This window comes from Balaenoptera borealis (assembly GCF_965194805.1).
Source record: "Balaenoptera borealis genome assembly, chromosome: 15".
In the NCBI taxonomy this organism is placed as follows: Eukaryota; Metazoa; Chordata; class Mammalia; order Artiodactyla; family Balaenopteridae; genus Balaenoptera; species Balaenoptera borealis.
In genome coordinates, this window is record NC_138871.1 from 45,893,758 (window position 1) to 45,914,777 (window position 21,020).

Sequence of the window (21,020 nt, forward strand, 5' to 3'; positions counted from 1 at the left end):
CAGCCTGATGGCAAGAACTGCAGAGACATCTGCGGCCACAGACAGAGATCCTCCTATGAATCCTGGGCAAAGAGAGTCAAAAGGACCCATCTGTGTAGTAAAGCTTGTCTCCCAATAGCTGGATAAACTGATGCTTTCTAAAACTATGCTGCAGTTTACACATTTTACCTTTATAATCAACACTACTTGGCCGTACTCTAAGATTTTTGAGGGATGTTTTTTAAAGTCAGAGAAATTTCACCTGTGTGATCTCTGGTACAGGTTCAGTGTTTCACTTGTTTCCTACTAGTGACTTCTTCAGAGGGAAGTAAGCCCATCCTGTCAAACAAAACATTAGAGGAAAACATGGTGTGTCAGTATGTTACTCTGGTGGCCCCAGTGAAAAACACTCTGTGGCATTCATGCCCTTGTGTTCTCAAGTCCTTGGCTCTGGCCTTGACCGTGTAACTTGCTTTGGCCAATGGGACATGAGCGAATGTGGTGATAGCAGAGGTTTAACAAGCACTTGCACATGGGAGCTTGTCCTCTTGTAATGCTTCATCTTGGAGCTAGACCCCTGAAGGGTGAAAGGCCAAGTGGAGAGGGGCCCTGGAGGCCATTTGGACATTCCAGTTCCAACCAAGCTGCCAACAGAATGCAACAGCATGAGTGTCCTCAGCCACACAACACAGAGCAGAAGTTCCTCTCAATGGAGCTGAGTCAACCCACAGAATCACGAGAAATAATAGATTGTTGTTTAGCTACGATATTTTGGGATGGCTTGTTATACAGCAATAAACAGCAAAACGTGCTAAAAAGTTATCTTCTTAATTACACGTGGTGCTTACGCTAGGTTTCCTCTTAGGAAAGCATTACTGTATACACATTTCATTTTGATAAAGATTCAACTCAATTTATAACCAACGGAAATGTCAGAAGGATGCCTGACACCCTGCAGTGTGCTTTTGGCCTCTGAGCTATTTAAAAACATGTCACCCAGGGCAGCTCTGTCCTCACTGACATCTCTTCCAGGAAGCCTGGCTGGCTGGTGCTCCAGGCATTGCGTATCTTATTTCTGAAAATGCTGACAGATTGTTTCACAGAATATCGTCATCTGTGTCACTGAATCTTGAGCTGTCTTCATGATAGCAGATTTCTGCAGGGATTGGTCCTGTCTTTTTAGATGTTTATAACTGTTTATGTTGAATCCTTGAAATTGGAAAGTCAGTATCTCTGAATTATAATTAATATCTGCAAATTCTGATGAAACTTTAATAGCTCAATCAATAGTTTTAATAAAGTTTCCTTTTTCATTAAAATGTACATTTATGAAAGGTAATTATGAAACTAGAGAAACCTATAAAGGGAAAGTTTACCTATAGAAAAAGTATGAACATTAACTGTGGACTAGTTAAATAAACTCCAGTATGTCTACACAATGCAGTGCTATGTAACTATAAAAAAATGAGCAAGTCCTCTTGAGGCGATATGGAAAGAACTTCTAGATAATATTGTTAAATGAAAAAAAGCAAGTTTCAGAAAAGTGTATATGTTATGTTTCCCTTTGGGCAAAAAGGGTGAGAAATCTAGATTTGTATTTGCATGTATGTGTAATATATTTAAAAATCTGACGAGTGGGAAACTGACACTGGGGGATTAAGCACAAGAAGGGGACTTTTCCCCATGCACCTTTTTATACTTTCTGGTTTTTATTTATTTATTTATTTATTTATTTTTGGCTGTGTTGGGTCTTCGTTTCTGTGCGAGGGCTTTCTCTAGTTGTGGCAAGCGGGGGCCACTCTTCATCGCGGTGCGCGGGCCTCTCACTGTCGCGGCCTCTCTTGTTTCGGAGCACAGGCTCCAGACGCGCAGGCTCAGTAGTTGTGGCTCACGGGCCTAGTTGCTCCGCGGCATGTGGGATTTTCTCAGACCAGGGCTCGAACCCGTGTCCCCTGCATTGGCAGGCAGATTCTCAACCACTGCGCCACCAGGGAAGCCCTACTTTCTGGTTTTTAAACCATGTGAATGTACTATCATTTCAAAATATGAAGTAAGGTGTTGGAAGTTTGGGGAGACGATAACTAAAAACAGTGATTGACTCTGGGTGGTAGGTTTTCACATGTATTTTTTCTTTTGTTTATTTGTACTTCCTATTTTTTCATGTAATTTAAAAAGCAGTATTTAAAACCTATTGAATAAAGAAAAAAAATCCATTGATAGTCCCATTGTTCAATCCATTATTATTTTTTATGCATAAGCTTTGTAATCACAGACATATACAGTCTGGAATCTCTTATCTGAATATACCAAGGTTTACTTAACCATTTTCCTACAGCTGAACACTTTGATATTTTTTGTTGTATCCTTTCATAAATAATGATGCAATAAATCTGTTTGTACAAAAAGTATTTATCTGTAGGATAAATCGTCAAAAGTGAAATTCTGTTTCAAAGGGTATAAATATTTTCAGAAGCTTGATATATACTGTCTAAATGTTTTCCAAACAGATTGTTGTCAGTAGAAATGTATGAGAATGCCAGGTTCATTAAATTATCACTAGCATTGATTAACATTTTTAAAATCTTTGCTAATAGGCCAAATATGAACCTCTTTATAATGTCTTTACATTTCTTTTGTAATTAATGAAGATGAACATTTTTATATTTGTGTTGACCTGTTTAATTTCTCCCTAAAAATCTTTTTTTTTTCCAAGTCCTTTGCCCACATTGACATCTCAGAGGTTTTGCTTTGTTTGTCTTTTTTAAACATATTTTAGTTATTAGCAAGTGTTAGACCTTGTCTGTCTTTTTCATTGGAAATATTTTTCATCTGTCTTCTGCATCTTGTTTTGCTTTATTTTATTGCATTTCAGAGTGTTGGTTTTTATGTATTCATATCTAGCTTATATGCTTTGCATGGATCCCTTCCATCAGAGGCCTGATCAAGATTCCATTTTATTTTCTTCTATTTGATATATTTAGATTCTTAAAAACTTCTTTAACTTACTTAGAATTAATTTCTGTGCAATGTTAGAAGAGGATTTGAATAGGTATTTTAGAGACATCCAAATTCCTTAATAGCATTTATTGAATAATCTTTCCTTTTCCCATTGATCATGTAATCTTCTTTATAATATTTTTGTTTCTTACACATACTAGTGTCCATTTCTGTAGTAAGTACTATGTTCCATTGATTTGCATCAGTATCATACTCTTTACATAGTTTGAGAATATCTTTTCATAAATGGCAGCCCTAGTACCCATTAGGACGATCACAATCATTTTCTTTGATGCCATCTCTTTCTTTGATGTTTATTCATTATCTATTTCAGGTAATAATTTTATCTTTCAAAAATGTTCCATGGTATTCACTGGAAATTTGTATAAATCTATAAATTAGTTTAAGTAGAAATTGCTCCTTTAAGATGTTCTTGCCTCCAACAGGAGCACATTTCTTATATTCATTCAGTCAGGCCTTCTTGTAGCTCACCACATTTTTGTTTGTTTATTCAGTTGGTTAGTTGGTTGGTTGGTTGGTTTTCTGCTCACAGGTCACATATATTTCACATTAAAAGTATTCCTTGGTACTTTATGGGTCTTGTTTCTATTGTGAATGGGGTCTCTTTTTATTATATTTTTCTAACTGATTATTCCTTATATAGAGGAATGTTATTGATCATGTATTTACCTCGAATCTGGCCCCTTTGGTGGCTCTACTATCACACTGGGAAACGATTTCCAGTTTAGGTTTTCTGGAAATACAAGTTGCTTTGACACTTAAGTGGGCCTGGAACTTTGTTAATTCATGGAGTAAACAAAAATCATTAATGGTATCACAATGGCCAATCAACTGGTTGATTTGAATGTTTACTTTCCATCAACTACACTGTTTTGTGGACACAGCCTGTTTTAGGGATGTTAGCATGGAATCTTGTAAAACTACAAATGTTAATGTATGCTGATGAATTACAAGTACAATAACAGTTCTTGAGTTAGATATGAGCAGAGCACCCAGCTAACTCTCACTGTGTTGACAATCGCAGGTGAGGAGAAGTGAGAATCCTAAAATGGAAAGGAAATTGAAGAAATCAGCAGAATGACTGATCAGTGGTAGGTTCAGTCTGCCCAGATGTCTGAGTCCATTCCACATTTAACTGGCTCTAACTTTGTATAGATAGGTTTGGTGCCACCTTTGTACAGACAGATTCCTAAAAGAATCAGAAAGGCATTGGCTTTATGGATATGTATCCCTTAGTGCTGCTATGGAGATACCCATTATTGCCTTCATCTTAGCCCGGAAACAAGGTCCCTCTTTGTCCTCTTCATCACAAGTCTCCTCTAGAAACACATGGAAGTGGGTTCTGGCTCCTTTCGTTTTGTCCCAGGAGCCAACATGGCAACCGTGCTGCCTCTCCGGGGAGAAGCCGCCCTGCTCAAGCCCCTGACAACAAGGGTGAAGAGAGATGGGAGCAGGACATTCTACTCCAAGGAACACCCGCAGGAGGGCAGGGGATAAAAACACTGAGAGGACAATTAGGAGTGGGGAGGGAAGCTGAGAAAAGCTTGGTATGGACTGATAGATGTCTTAAGGGTAAAAAAAAAAAAAGACCTGTTATAATCCACCCTCTGCACTCTGTGTATCCTCCAGCATCTAAAAGTCAGATTTTCCTTCTGATAATGGCTGTAACTTCCTGCCTTCCAACTGCTAAAGGCCTGGTTGAGGGGTTACCTAAGATGTGACTCTCCATTCTCTGGAGAAAGGTGAAGAGAAAGGGCCATAACATGTGAGTTGCCGCATTTATTTAAAGCTCCTGTTTCTGTCGAAAAGGTGAGTGAAAAGTCCAGCTGGAGCAGCAATCTGGCAGAGGATGAAAGTTCGAGGGGTGCACATGCATTAGCAGGAATATTTCCACTGAGCAATGCCAATCAAATGTTAGGAGTTTCAAAGTAACACGGCTAGTAAAGAGGTAAGAGAAATGACTTGTGCTCTGAGAAGCAGTTGGAAGATGATAGAAAAAGGTCATTTTTTTACAATTGGGAAGTAAAAGTAAAGCTGGCAATCTCTCTGACAAGATCTGTGACAAGGGACCCCTGCCCAGAAACTCAGAGTCAGGAAGCACAGTGGCATGCCACTCAGAGGAGAAGCCCCCTCAGGCTGATGTAGCTCAGTGCCTGGAAGGCCAGAGGAGACAAGCATTCAGCTTCTTTTCTTCTTTATTTGTGTGTTCTGACCCAGAGTCTCCCTCCCTTCCTTCTCTTAGACGGCTGCTCTCTTTGTGGCTCGCTCTGGTATAAAATCAGGATGAACTGTCATTCTCGGTTACCTGGGGAGAAATGAGTTCAAAGCAATCTCCTGTGCTGGTAAATGTTCTTCCTCCAAGCTCTGAACGAACTGACCTCCTGCACTTGCGGATGCACAGGCCTCATCCTTTCCGGGAAGGGCCTTGCTTGCCTTGCTCACCACTGCCCCCCAGAGCATGACACAGTGTATGACACCATTGGGGACACAATCATTATTGAATGAAGGCTCACATCAAACCGTATTTTCCACTTTGTGTCTGCTCATTCCTGAGGCTCCACAGGACTTCCCGTCCTTCAGAACACTGTTTCAGAACTGGGGTTTGATACAGAGGGAAAAGGGACTTTTCTTCTATCCTGCTTTCCTCAGATACCATTGAGTCTCTGCTGTGATTTCTGTCAACACCTAAAACAGGCTTTTTCCTGAGAAAATTGATCCAGGACTGGAGAGTCACTCGTTTTCTTACTTTGGAGGGGAGCAAGGCTGTGTCTTAAGGAACCACCTCTTTTCCTGGAAGAGTTGGCCCAGGCTACAGCTGCCAGAAGGGCCTCAATGCCACCCAGGCCTTGAGACATCTCTAGCTGAGATGGAGCCGTTAGCAACTGGGTTTGGGATGGGGAGATGGATTTTATCAATTTTAGACTTTCACTTATTTGAACTTCAACTCACAAGGGCAAGATAATTTGATTTCGAAATTTAATTCCTTCAAAACTTCATTGTCTTTGGACTTTAATATGCAAGTAGGTCTAACCTTTCAACTTCATTTCTCCCTGAGAATTTGTAATGGAAAACGGATTTATATTCACACCTGGGACCTCCTTATAATGTTTGCATTTTATTTGTGGAATATTTTAATGTGATCATTTGCTCTCATCAAAGAACCTCTGACGATAGACAATGTGACTGATTTAAATGGGGGTCAGAAACAGAATGGGGAGTGAGTGTCCAGCTTTGTGAGCTCACTGTGCGGTTCTGACCCATCTCAGAGCCTTCTGCAGGCAAAACCTAAAATGCCAGCAGATTTTTTGAAGCCTGAAGCTTATACAATTTTCAGGAAGGGAGCAGTTTAAGGAAAAAAGAACATAAGTTGATGAATACAAAATCAGGTATAGGGCCCTGGTAGGGGCCTCAGCAAGTGAGGGGTCATGAAGCGTCAGCGTCCTCAGCTTTGTGATAAATCCACCTCTGCTGCCCACCAGCGGTGTGCAGGGTACCCCCCAAAACAGTGGCTAGTCCACAAAGATGGGAGCAGGACCCTCCTGATGAGTTGCTGGTCTCCCCCAAGAGAGCCACACCCCTGGCTGACCACAGGCTTAACGGCTGTTGCAAACTCACCTAAAACAATTTGCTTATTCACAACAGGCTCCTTTGATGAACATCTATGGTCTCCTCTGTAACCTCCCTACCAAGATACAATGAAAGTAATTCTTAGATTTGAGTTCTGCCACCCATGCAAATGCTAATTAGCAGGCAGGCAAGAAACAGTCCTACAACCTATTCTGGGACCTCTGTGAAGTCCCAGCTCTGTTCTGTGCATGGAAGGTTAACTAGATGCAAATGTCACAATATTCTGGTTACAGGATATAGTCAGATTCAGGCACATGAATCACCCACTAAATATTTCAGAGTGTTGGTTTTTTGTTTGCTAAGAATAAGGGTATTCTCCTACATAAGAACAGTACCAATATTAAAATCAGGAAATTTAACTTTGATACAAACCTATTATCTAATTCTCAGTCCATATTCAAATTTTGTCATTGTCTCAGTCATGTCCTTCGTAGCTTTTTTGCCTCGGTCCAGGATCCACTCCAGGATCACACACTGCATTTAGTCATCAACACATTGCCTGCTTTTTTAACCTGGAACAGTTCCTCAGTCATTTTTTGCCTTTCTTGACCTTGACATTTTGAAGAGTAAAGACCAATTCGTTTATAGAATGTTCCTCATTTTGGCTTTGTCTGATGTTTCATGATTAGATTAAGGTTATGCATTTTTGGTAGGAATGCTACAGAAGTGATGCTGTGTCCTCAGCACACCATATCAGGAGGCACATGATAATGGCTTGCTCCATTACTGGGTGATGTTAATTTTGATGACTTAGTTGAGATGGGCACGCCAATATTCCTCACTATAAAGTTACTGCTTCCCCCCTTCATACTTAATAAACAATATCCAGGAAGACATTGTGAGCCTACATAAATATATGGTTCATCATGAAACTCACCCACTATTTTGGGCAACATTGGTGAGTTTCTAATTCCATCGTTTCTTTTATTTTTATTGTTGTATTTCTATTATGAGAAAGAATATCTATTTATTTATTTATTTATTCCAGTACGAACTCACAGAATGTTATTCAATGGGTGGTTATCCATTATCACTAAATTTTAAACCCTGTTTAGGTAAGAGTGGGAATGTCTGTAATTTCCAACCCACATCTTGTATACCTCTCATTTTACTGATGACATCCATTTGTCTAAGTGACAGAGCCTCTATTGCTAGTCCAAGATAAAGATAGCTGAAGCAGTTTTAGCAGCTTAATGACCCTTGCAGTATATATTCCTGAATTAGGAAAACTGAATACAGAGTATAGATTAAAGCAAACATGCATACTTAGACCACAGTGCCTATGCTGAAGAATTTAAAGTAAATTATAGAGTACATAACAGTGATTAAACCTGAGAAGTCAACAGAATGAAAAGTTGGGTAATGCTAAGAGGAAATGCACCCACCTCCTCTTGGAGCTAAATTAGTATGGTTTTTTGCTCTTTGTCTGAATTCAAGCTCAGCTCAGCTCAGCCCCTCCATCTTTTGCTCTTGGACATCTTCCTTGCCTGCTTGGAGCTCAGATTTCCTGCTCCTGACCAAGCTGTAGGCTTAACAGCAAATGTCCTGCCCTCACTGGAGGAGCCGCGAGATGGTCCAGCACCTCTGTAACTGGGCAGGTATGTCTGTCTAATGCTCAAATTCAATTCAAAAAAGCTCATTTGCCCTAAGGAAGTCACTTCCTCCAACCTAGACTTGACGCAGTAATAAAGTTGATATTTTGGCCTTTCTCCAAAGAATACCTCGTCTTATTTCTCAGTTGGCTTGGACCATGGCTGGGAAGAGGCAAAATTTATCAGACCCCTCAACCTTCCAAGGTCCACCCCTTCCATTTCTACTTCAAGGCAGTTAAACAGTCTCCCCTCACTGACAACTCTCTCTCAGCCTTCAACATACTGAAATGTCTTCAGATGAAGAGAAACACCTCAAAGCCCACCTTATCTTCCTCACTAAATGCTAGTACTCTGCAGGATCCATGTCTGTGCCTCATTTCTCATTCTCACCTCCTCCCAAGTTGATTTTCCATCCAGTAGCCAGAATTATGCTGTGAAATAAAACCAGATACTCTTCTCTGCTCAGAACCCTCCACGACTCCCCATCACTCTCAGAGTAAAAGCCAAAGTCCTTACCATGGCCTACTGAAATACAAACATGGTTTAGATTACAAAATGGGCGGGTTAGACTAATTGCATCTTGCCTATGGTCTAGCCCCTTGCTACCTCTCTAACCTCTTCCTCCTACCCTTCCCTTGCTCACTTCTCTCCAGCCATTCTGGCCTTGTTTTGTTGCTCTAAAAAACCAGGCACATTTTGTCCTCAAAACCTCTGCCCTGGCTATTCCCTCTTTCTGGAACAATTTTTCCTCATTTAGCTGTATGACTCATTTCCTTACCTTCTTTGATATTTACCCAAATGTCGTCTTCTCAGTAAGGCCATCGCTGGACTCCCTACCTAAACTGCAACCCACCCCACACCTCCACCAAATACATACACCTCTTTAATCTCTCTTCAGCACTTAAGAGCACCTAATATTATACATTGTATTGTTAATTGTCTGGGCGTCACCATTAAAATGTAAGATCTCTTGGGACAGGGCATACAACAGAAGAAAGAATTTGAAAGCTGGAATATAGAGAGATTATGTAGAATGCCACTGTTATGGACCAAATATGCCCCCCTGCCCCCACCAATTCATATGTTGAAGCCCTAGCCCCCAGTGTGGCTGTATTTGGAGATGAGGCCTCTAAGTAAGTAATTAAAGGTGGGGTCCTGATCCAACGGGATTAGTGTCCTTATAAGAAGACACACGGGAGAGTTCCCCTCCCAACTGCTTCTCTCTGTGTACACTGACAGGTCACGTGAACACACAGAGAGATGGGGGCTATCTATAGGCTAGGAAGAGAGTCCTCACCAGAAACTGAATCTGCCAGCACCTTGATCTGACTTCTAGCCTCCAAAACTATGAGAAATATACTTCTGTTGTTTACTCCACCAAGTCTGTGATATTTTGTTATGGCAGCCTGAGCAGACTAATATAGCCACGTAGAGAGATTTTGTTTTAAAGACACAATAAAATGGTAGAAATAAATCTAATATGTGAGTAGTTACATAAATATAAAGGATTAAAAAACGGAGATCACCAGACTAAATTTTTAAGAATCCAGGTAAATGTTACAGGAGACATGCCTAAAACATAAAATAATAGAAAGACTAGGTGGGGGGGAGGGTCAGGGAAAAATGGAAAAATAAACGTTAGCCAAATGAAATTTCTTTACTAACTGAATGAAATAATATCAGACAAAATAAAATTTAAGGCAAAATCATTACTAGACAGAAAGAAGGTAACTACATAAAATTTCTAAACTTCGATTCATCAGGAAGATAATAAAAATTCTAAACTTGTATAGACTTAATAATGAAGCTTGAAACAACATAAAGCAATATTGATAGAATAATCCCCAACTCAATTTGTGAAGCTGTCATAACCTTGACACCACAAACATGAAGCAACAGTATAAGAAAGGAAAATGATGCCAGGCTCAGTCATGAATGTGACTGCAAAAATCCTAAAACCAATTTAGTAACCAAATATAGCTATGTAAAAACAAACAAAATAATACATCATGACTAGTTTATCTTAGGAATGAAAGTTGGGCTAGATAATATCACTATCGTAATTCATTTTCCAACAAATTAAAGGAGAAAAAACACACATGATTACATCAATAGACAAACAGCTCTGCCACTAACACCTGCAGGGCTTGGGGCACAAGTACAGATGGAAGATGGAAGCCACATATCACGAAAATGATTTTTAAAAGTTATAAATCAGTCTAGGAAACTGACAGATAAAATATGCTTTATCCTCCTATCTTGATAAGTATACCTCCATAAGGACAAAATCAAAAATATAAACTGAGATAAATGTGTAAAAATTGAAAAAGTAAAATTATTTTTATTATATTTTCTAAGAGAGCTATTTTCTTTATACCCAGGACAAAAGTGTAATGTATGCTTGTGAAGACAAATTTGCAAATAAGTTTAACAGGCCTCAGGTTCTACCCCCAAATTTCCACCATATTGTAGACTATCTGTGGGTTAGATGTTATTGATTAAACATGAAGTTAAGGACTAATCAAACAGTCTTTGAGGTTCCACATGCGTGCTGACCTAGCAGACACACTTTTTCATTGTTCTGCTGAATAATGCCCCCCACAAAGGTATCCACATCCTAATCCCAGGACCTAGGAATATGTTACATTCGTTACACGACAGAGAGGAATTAAGGATGCTAATGAACTGACCTTAAAACAGGGAGATTATCCTGGATTATGCAGGTGGGTGCAATGTCATCACAGGGGTCCTTAAAAATGGAAGAGAGATGTAGATGTTCAGACAGTGTCGTGAGGATTTGCATCCACTGTTGCTGGCTTTGAAGATGGAGGAAGGGGTCACAAGTCAAGGAATTCAGCTCCCCTAGAAGCTGGAAAAGGCAAGGAAACAAATTCTTCCCTAGAGCCTTCAGAAAGTCAGCCCTGATGACACCTTGATCTCAGCCCACTGACACTTGTGTCCAACTTCTAACTTATAGAACTCTAAGAGAATAAGATTGTACTGTTTTCAGTCTCAAGTTTATGGTAACTTGTTAAGGCAGCAAAGGGAAACTCATACTGCCACTCAGTTTTTTAACCCCATTCTTACATTGTTGGAATCCATCACCTCTTGAGGCAGAACCCTCCCTAATAGAAAATTAGAATGCCTTTTCCTGACCTCCCTTGCAGTGAGTGAGGGCACGGGGCCATGGCCTCATGTCTACCAAATATACGCACCTGCATGGCTGTAAAAACTGTAAGCCTGGTGCCCTGGCCCTCCTGGAGATGCTGGGAGCCTTAATAAGTTCCTTTTCTGCCTAATTAGCCAGAGTTGGTGTTTGTGGATTGTGACTCAGAAGCCTCAGTGAACCAGGTATGAACAGATAATTTATTCAAAAGGAAAAAGAAATTGTCATATTCAGGAGAGGAAGTTTACCCTAGCTGGTAGTCAAAGAAACTCAAAGCAAGCTCGAGATGCTGTATTATAATTACTAAAAATAAAAACAATCGTTTTTGTGGCAAGAAGGTTACTTTTGTTTACAGCTAGTAAATAGATGAATTGTTTGGAAAGCAGTAATAGGAAAATGAAGTAAAACCTGTAAACATGTTCTTAGCTTTTGACCTACCAATTCCCAATAAAATGTGGCAAAGTGTGTGGTAAGATGAAACAATTATTTGTGTATTTGTGAGAGAGACTACTGATGCAGGCTTAAAATGTGTTGGGTTGGGAATGATAAAATTTGCATTAGGACCCCAGAAGATTTTAGGGAGCAAGAGATAAAGACCCAATCTCAGTTTCCCGAAATGTAAAGTTCCTGAAGCTGTCAGGTGACCAAGGTCAAGACCCAGAGCTGGAAAGGGCAGTGAATCCCCAGAGAGAACATCTCCACAAAGGTGGAGCTGACCAAGCTCTGACTTCGTTCTTCCCAGCGGCAGTTCTCTGGGGGCATGAACTCCCTCCAGGGAGGGCCATTTCACAGGCCATACTCCCCTTTGATCACCTGCCTGGGCACACACCTCGTAAGCCTGTCTCTAGACCCCGCCCAGCCGTCATCACTGAGGGAGCCAGGCACCCAGCACCCAGCCGGCCCTCAGGTTTTTTCATTTAAACTGGAGAGAATCATTTGTATGGGATCAATAGGAATACATGTTGTAGCAAATAGCAAACAGGTGAATTCCCAGCTCACAACAACTGCCCCTATTTAAGAGCCCCACCACAGAGGTGGACCTGAAGTCATGATGCGCCATGTCCTTGCAACTTAACCCTGACCTCTGGCCACCTCCTAGGAGTAGACAGCTGACCTAAGCTGTATCAGCTTTTGACACTTGAAGGGAGAGACTGAAGCTGGTTGAAGCTGTTACCTTAATGCCAGTGTCCATATACTCCCGCTGCCGAGGCCTCCGCGGACCGCGACCCATGGAGACCGCTGCCGCCATTAGGCCTCGGACTTCACGTCCTGCGTCCGGCCAGTGGGCAGCCGTGGCGAGGGCTCTGGAGCTCTGCAGGACACAGCCCTTGGCCTGTCCCTGGGGCCCCCGGCTCACCTGCCGGCCTCGAGGCCTGAGGGCCTGGAGGGCCCCGAGGGCCCCGGGTAGAAGGCCGACACCCGCCGCCCCGCCCCGCCCCGCGCCGCGCTCTCTGCCGCGAGGACCACTGGGAGCTGAGCGTCGGCGGAGCTGCAGCCCTCAGGGTGCCGCGCTAATGGCTGTGCGCCTGCCCCACCCCTGTTACACAACCAGTGGTTCTGGCACATTCAGATCCAGCTTGTGCTCCTCGTTTCTCAGCAAAGACCTTCTCCCTTTCGTCTGGGGCACGTTCACACCCACACACCCACTTCCACAGAGCCCGGGCTGGCCGTGCAGGATGCCAGCGAGATCCGGGCCGACACCCTTTCTAGAAGCTGAAGGTAACACAGCTGAGTGGGGGGTGAGGCAGGGGGCCGGGGTGGTCACGGCGTCAGCTAGAACTTGTCAGAGCTTCAGGACACTCGGAGGCGCTGTGGGCTTGCTTCTCCTAGCTCGGGCGGGGCTCACTGTCTTCTGTTCCCTGCAGTGACACTTCTGGCCTCAGCTATAACAACACCCCCGTAACAAGTGTCTGCTTCACAGGGTCACTGTGAGGTTAGCTGAATTAGCACGTGTGAAATGCTGAGGTGGCACCTGATGCATACAGTAAGAGCTCAGCAAGCTGGCCACCAGTCACAGCTGGGGCAGAAATAGCACTCCTCTTGGTTGGGCCCCAAGAGCTATGACGACAGCCCTGGGGTGGAACGCGGGCCCTCCACTTCTCCCAGCTCACATCCCAAAGATCTGAGACACGAGGGGAGGCATGTGATGATGTTCCCACAGCCAGGCTGCTCCCCTGAGAAGCAGCTGTGATAGAGAAATGACGGAAATGCCAAGTGTCACAATTAAAAAGATAATGTGCAGACAGGTTCATCTCTGCAAACTGTACTGCTATGGAATTTAAATCCTCCCCCTCCTAACTGAGGAATGCCAAGGATTCTGCCTCCCCTTCTTTTCCAAAGACCAGTGCAGCCTCGTCCACCCAGACCTCTGACCCAAGCGAATGGCTTCCCCTGAACCCTGCCTCAGCACCCCAGCCCGGTCCCATGGGACACCCTTGGCCTTTTGAGTCATTCATATTCTGGGTACTTCTACCTCCTGTCAGTGACGAGAGATTTTGTAAGAAATACGGTGCTGAGTGGCAAGGGAGCAGCTCCCTCATGATGTAGGGCCCCCAGGGACAGCGTGCAGACCCTCACAGATTGTCTTTCGACCAAATGAGGTTCCAACTACCGACTCAGGCACTCGGCACTCCCCAGAGAAACAGATAATTAGCACCTTCAAAGGTGAGGGCTTTACTTCAAAAGAAAAAAAAGTCCAATTCTTTATCCAAGCATTTGGTTAATGCATAAATTTACAGCATCCCAACATCAGCTCCTTTCCCTGCTGAGCTGTGCCAGTGTCTGAAGTAACCCCCCACTGACTGCTGGAGAAGGGAGCCCTGCAGATGCGAGCAAGCAGGACTAGACCCTTAGGGCCTCTTCTGACTCATCAACCGGCATCTGTTCTCTGAAGCCAGGTGCATCCCAAACAAGCACCTTGGAGGGAAAGCCCAGGGCCCACCGTGCAGTCAGGGAGCAAGCTTGGACACATTAGCAGGTGCTTTAAATGCAGGGAGCTTCAGGCCTCATTCCAAGAGGTTTCTTCTAGAACTATTGTTCCTCCTTTTTTAAAAGAAAAAGTAGCTTTCAGAGAAGCTCCCCCTTTCCCCAAACCCCACCCCTCTTTGGGGGCCAGCACTCTCATGGTGAGATATGCGACATTTGAGGAACCAGGAAGAAAGTGGGGGCTTTAGCACCCCGACACTCACACATAATCTCCATCAACCTCCTCCACCCCCCTCACCCAAGCCACCCCTTGAGGTTGTTATTCATTGATGTGGCTTTCTCAATCTTACGTCGTAATGGACAATGGGGGCCCATCCCACCCATGTCCACTGTAATGGCCGGTGGTTTGGATATCGGGAAGGCACCCTGGGTGCCTGAGTGATACCTCTTGCAGTAGGTGTGGTTCAGGGATGGTGCAAAACCTAAATGAATCCTTTCAGAGTGAAACTCAGGGCTTTGTTCTGTGTTTGGGGGAAGAGGAGCCCTCTCGCTCCTCCTAGATGTGAACAAGGACATGGCCTCGGAGGTGCTGGCAGTCCCCATCCCCGGGAGGGAAGCCAGGCTGAGGCCAAAACTGACCCATGGAGGAGGGTGGGGTTGACAGAATACAGAGATATCACCTGCAGTCCTGAGAAGATGGAGAATTTCTGGAGCAAATCAACCCATGGACTGGCTCTACCCCAGGATGTTTTAGTTGTATGAGCTGACAAAGTCTGTTATTCACTGCACTGGGATGTGGAGTTCTTGTTATTGAACTGGGAAGCACTCTAATAAAATCATCTTTGGAAAAAAAACCACAGAGAGCCTCCTCCTGGCAGTGAGAGCAGACTCATTTCTTCAACCCCCTTGTAAAGAAAAGATGACTCAGCCTCTGATAAAGCCCATGGTATGGAGTATAGCATACTGAAGCTCCCCTAGAGCTGGCACTTAGTAGGCGCTTTGCCAAGGTGATGAGGGAATATTCGTCACTTGGCTGCACAGTAACCGGTCTGGGCTCAGAGCCCACGCTCTTCCCCAGAAGAGCAAAGGCCAGGCAAGCCAGATACAGCACTCAGATCAGGTACCCAGGAAAGCCCAGGGGAGAGATGTGACAGACGCATGGAACAGATGGCAGCGGGAAAGGGCCCGCCAGCACACCAGCAAACACGGCGGCAGACACACACTCTTCGAGGCCTTTTTAGCTGCAGCCCTGGCACCTGTCCCTAGGATGGCGGCCCTGGGTGGGAGATTAAAACCTTGAGAGATTGTCTCCCTCACAAAACCAAAGCTTGAGGAACAGGAACGCTGGAAATCATCCTCTGTGACAGGGAAACTCAAATGGTGACTGAATGGAGCAGATCCTCCAGGGAGAGGGCTGTGAGCCAAGGCTTCCTCAGCTCCGTGGAGAAAGGCCCAGGCTCCGGAAGGCAGGACGCCCCACCCCTGGAGAAAGTCCCTGTGGGCTTAGGGAAGAGAAAATTCCCTTTCCCTTTAAAGCAGCAGTTCCAGGAAACTCCACTAATGTTCCGCCTCCTCCATTCCCACTCCCAGACACAGTGGGTCCCCAGAGTGTGATAAACATTGGAAGGCACAAGTGGAAACTTGTGCTGGGGCCCGGATGTGGAGCCCTGCGGGATAGCTGTGTGTGGGGAGCAGGGCAGGGGGTGAGGCAGGGGGGAGCCCTGCTGTGTCCCTGCCCCTCCAGCAATTATGTGAGTTTGAAGTGAACACTGACAACCAGGGCAGCTCAGGCAACAAACCCCACGTTTGGGGATTAGAAACTGGGGTGTTTCTGAGGACACTGGTCTTCCAAGCTCCTCTGCAGAGGAAAGAGACAAATGAGGTGCTACCTCGGAAAAATCTGAATTCTACAAATAATTCTACCCACTGTCACTAACCCCCTAAATCACCCCAGTTCATGTGAGTCTTGGGTCGGTGGCACAGCCTCAGCTTGAGTGAAAATTCCCTGAACAGCACAGGAGAGAAGCATCAGTTTCTCACATGTCTTGACTCCTAATTTAAAGTAATGGGAGAGAGTAGGTCCCTCCAATTCCACTTCCTGAATCCCTCCTTTTAGAAGGAGGGCCTTTTACAAAAACATACAGAGCTCCAAACAGGATATAACATTCTTTCTCAAAGTCAGGCCAACTGGGAATTTCTTTTTTTTTTAACAAGTTGAAAAACTTATTTTTCTAGAGTGGCCTGCATTCTTTAACCTTTGGAAAACTTTGAAGCTCACATTTATTTCTCCCTTGGAAAGTCTTTACTCAGTTCTGAAAGTAACAGAAGAGCACTTCACATTAAGCGCTTGACCTAGCAAACTGGCCAAAAATAAGGAAGGTTGCTGGGGGGTGGGGGGGGCGTGGAAAGTTAGAGAAACTAATTAAAAAACTTACATATATACATAAACCACACCAAGGTAACGAGCTTCAAGACAGCCAAAATGACTAGGGAACACCCACATATGGATGGGGGGTGGTGAGCATTAAATATAACAATTATTTGTAGAACTAAGACTACATGGGGTTCAGAGGGAGAGAGCAGAACTACTTGCTCAGACATTTTAGATACAATGAAACGACCTAGAAGTGGGGTAAAGGGGAGAACGGAGAGACCACATACAAAATGTTTTTAAAAATTGTTCTCAGCACTCCTGGGCAAAAATTTTTATCCCAGAGAAATGAAGGTGTATGCTCACACAAAAACCCACACATAAATGTTTACAGCAGCTCTATTTGTAACAGCCCAAAACTAGAAATTATCCAGATGTCCTTCAGTAAGTGAATGATTAAGCAAATGGTGGTATATCCACCCCATTTAATATCACTCAGCAATAAAAAAAGGTATGGATACGTACAATACACACAATAACCTGGATAAATCTCCAGAGAAGTATGCCGAGTGATAAAAGGCCAATCCTAAAAGATTACATCCTGGGTGATTCCATTTATACATCATTCTTGAAATGACAAATTTATAGCAATGGAAAACAGACTGGGGGTTGGCAGAGGTTGAAGGCAGTGGGGCTGGAAAGCAGGTGTGGCTACATAAAAGGGCAGCAGGAAGGATCTTTGTGGTGATGGACATGTTCTGTATCGTGAGTATATCAAATATTCTGGATGTGATACTGTGTTACAGTTTTGCAAGATGACACCACTGGGGGAAACTGGGTAAACGGTACCGAATTACTTCTTACAACCCCATGTGAATCTACAATGGTCACAAAATTTAAAAGTTTAATTAAAAAAATAAAAACTGTTCTCAGCAATTATATTGGTGGTAGTATTATTGGTATTCTGAGTTGATGCATGTAACTTGGGATAAAGCACATGAGTAATTATAGGATATTCTAATTCTATGGCTCCTGTATCCTTGAAAGCCATGATCCTGAGTGAAAATGCTTAGTACACAATACAGGAAAAACCTCTACAATCCTGAATTCGAGTTATTTTTTCTTAGCTCTATCTACTGATACGCCTAGAAAACAAGGACCAACCCAGGAGCAACGAGCATTGCTAGCACACAAATTACGGTTTTCAAAATACCATTTTACACTAAAAGAAACCAGGTTTTCTTAAGAGGAATCTCTGATTGCAGGTCCGGGGGCAAGACACGTACTGGATGAGCCTGGGACGGTGTGTCATGCCAGATAAGGAGGAAGGGGATATCAAAAGGACTCAGAAGCCAACTTGAAGGGACTTCCACCAGCCAAAGGTGGGACATCTTTAAATTTCAAAAAGGGTAATTTCATCAATGGTCAGTGTTGGGAAGTGGGAAGTGAATGATTTCACCATGACTCTCAATGGTGAGAAAAGTCCTGAGCTTTGGTGGATAGAAGTTTTACTTTTTTTCTTTAATTTATGCTTTTTTGGGTTATGAGCATGCTTAGAAAAACCAGCTTAAATCATGGTAAAGACTCAGGCATTTACCCTGTCTTTCCTATATGAATTCTACCACTAGATGAAATATTCAAATATTCCAAGTAATAAATGAAGAGAATGTATCCAGAGGGAAATATCATAGCTGCCCCCCACCCCATACACTACTAACCCTAAAAGTGCCAAAAAGTTGGTGAGAAGATAGCCATGTGTCCACTGCTCAGCCTGATACACTCTATTTCATTGACTGAAGACCTGTAGGTTGTACAAAGAATCATCACTCTAAGTACCGCCAAGAAAACACAACGCTGAGGCTTGGGAATTGAAGATGCATTCCAACTTCAGAGACGTTCAAATGTGACAAAAGCGGCCTTTCATCAATCAAGAATGCCTCCTTCATGTCCTGAAAGTCTTAATTTACTGCTTCTCAATTCTCAGATGTATACACAGAAAGACCAGTTTTATTACCCATCCTGCACCACTAAAAATTCAGGTAAAATAGTACATTATAGCAACAAAAATAAATGTGCACAATTCTCAAAATGTTAAGCAGTGCATGATTTTTACAAAAATCCATTATTTACCGTGACAGGATTGAAGATCACGATCTTATATGGCCTGTAACTTCCCCCTGTGAACATGTCTTCATTCGGATTTTCTAATCACATGTGCTGACATCAGCTCCTGATGACCCACAGAAGCCATTCTTCTGCAGCTGCTTCTCCTCCTGCCGCCCATCATCTTCCACTTTCAGGCCTCAGGCATCCTCAGCAAGGGCAGTGAGGAAAGCATGTACCACCAAAACCAGGTATCGGGGGTCTGCAAGCCTCTGGAATTACATGCAAAATGTTCCATCCACATCTACTTTCTATGGAAATCTGGGATTGCTGGTTAGTTTCCTTTTGAGTGTGGCCTGCCTGCCACCTGCCTGGCTTTGTCAGGTAGGCTGTAATCAATCACGTTTATTATTATTTTTTTTAACATCTTTATTGGCGTATAATTGCTTTACAATGGTGTGTTAGTTTCTGCTTTATAACAAACTGAATCAGCTATACGTATACATACATCCCCATATCCCCTCCCTCTTGCATCTCCCTCCCACCCTCCCTATCCCACCCCTCTAGGTGGTCACAAAGCACCGAGCTGATCTCCCTGTGCTATGTGGCTGCTCCCCACTAGCTATCTCTTTTACGTTTGGTAGTGTATATATGTCAATGCCACTCTCTCACTTCGTCCCAGCTTACCCTTCCCCCTCCCCGTGTCCTCAAATCCATTCTCTACGTCTGCGTCTTTATTCCTGTCCTGCCCCTAGGTTCTTCAGAACCTTTTTTTTTTTTTTTTTGATTCCATTATGTTAGCATACGGTATTTTTCTCTTTCTTTCTACAGCTCACTACAAATAACTCAATTTTGTTTCTTTTTATGGCTGAGTAATATTCCATTGTATATATGTGTCACATCTTCTTGATCCATTCATCTGTCGATGGACACGTAGGTTGCTTCCATGTCCTGGCTATTGTAAATAGAGCTGCAATGAACTTTGTGGTACATGACTCTTTTTGAATTATGGTTTTCTCAGGGTATATGCCCAGTAGTGGGATTGCTGGCTCATATGGTAGTTCTATTTTTAGTTTTTTTTTTAAGGCACCTCCATACTGTTCTCCATAGTGGTGGCATCAATTTACATTCCCACCAACAGTGCAAGAGGGTTCCCTTTTCTCCACACCCTCTCCAGCATTTACTGTTTGTAGATTTTTTGATGACGGCCATTCTGACTGGTGTGAGATGATACCTCATTGTAGTTTAATCATGATTATTTTCTAAGATGCTTTTTCTTAAGTAAACATTTTGGTCAGAGGTTCACCTGTTGCGAATTGAACAACTTGATTCCAATCCTGAGTAAGGCGAGGGCAAGGGAGTGTCATGGTGAGATAAATGGCCTTGGGTGCTTGGGGGGTGCAGGTGGGGGTAGGGGGAATAAACAGTGAGGTCTCAGTTCACCTGAGGGTAACAGAAAGCCCTGATGCTAGTCAGCTGTGAGGCCCAGGACTGATGTCATGGTAGGCATGTCCTCTGGGGAATAAACTACTGAAAAGTCTATAATACTAGCACCCATTGCTACTCTATGTAAGAAAACATGCAAGTGGTACGGAGTCGATACACACAGATAAACTAGGACAAGTACAACACACGTCTCTAACCCACGATCCTACGCTGGCATCAGCAAACTGGCCCACGGGCCACACCTGGCCTGTCATCTGTTTTTGTACAATCTGTGTAAAATAGATTTTACGTTTTAAATGTTTTTAAAAAATCAAAAATGACTATGGTGTGGCACATGAAAATTGAACGAAATTCAAATCTGTGTCCACACATAAGGTTTTACCGGAACACAGTCGTGCCCACTGGTTACATATCATCGATGGCTGCCTCTGTATTACACAATGGCAGAGTTTCAACAGAGAGAGTACGGCCTACAGAGCCTAAAACATTTACTTATTTCTGGCCATTTACTGAAAACGTTTTCTAACCCTTGCCTCAGAGCTCAGGTTTAGCAAGCTCTCTGATAACTTTTTCATAAATAGAAGATAAAATCTGGATGTAGAGCTGCAAAACATTCCATATTTATTACTCCGTTTATTGTAACTTTCAAAGCTGGGGTACCAGACATGCACAAGAATGCGAAATAGGAACCCAGATGGACAGTCTAATGTTTCTCGTTTGCTATTTCTCACTTTGCAAATTCCCTACATGGCGTGCATGCAAGGAGAGGAAAAACAACAATTACCCACCATGC

At 43.2% G+C, this 21,020-nt stretch overlaps 1 protein-coding gene across 11 annotated transcripts in view; it reads right to left on the reverse strand.

The window, feature by feature from the left end:
* EML6 (EMAP like 6) overlaps window positions 1–12,798 on the reverse strand; it is a 348,966-nt gene extending 336,168 nt beyond the window's left edge. Inside the window, exons 1-4 of one of the 11 annotated variants that reach the window (XM_082357941.1) lie at window positions 12,557–12,598; window positions 10,907–10,965; window positions 8,607–8,738; window positions 6,613–6,679 (exon numbers count right to left, since the gene is read on the reverse strand). Coding sequence is in view for 1 of the 11 variants with exons in the window: in XM_082357935.1 (XP_082214061.1) it covers window positions 10,907–11,019 (113 nt within the window). In the remaining 10 variants the exon portion in view is untranslated. Of the gene's footprint in view, window positions 1–6,612; window positions 6,680–6,996; window positions 7,175–8,606; window positions 8,742–10,906; window positions 11,033–12,556 lie in introns of those variants that run through there. The other 10 variants (XM_082357938.1, XM_082357939.1, XM_082357944.1 and 7 more) reach the window with 10 other exon arrangements.
* Window positions 12,799–21,020: the final 8,222 nt, after the last annotated feature.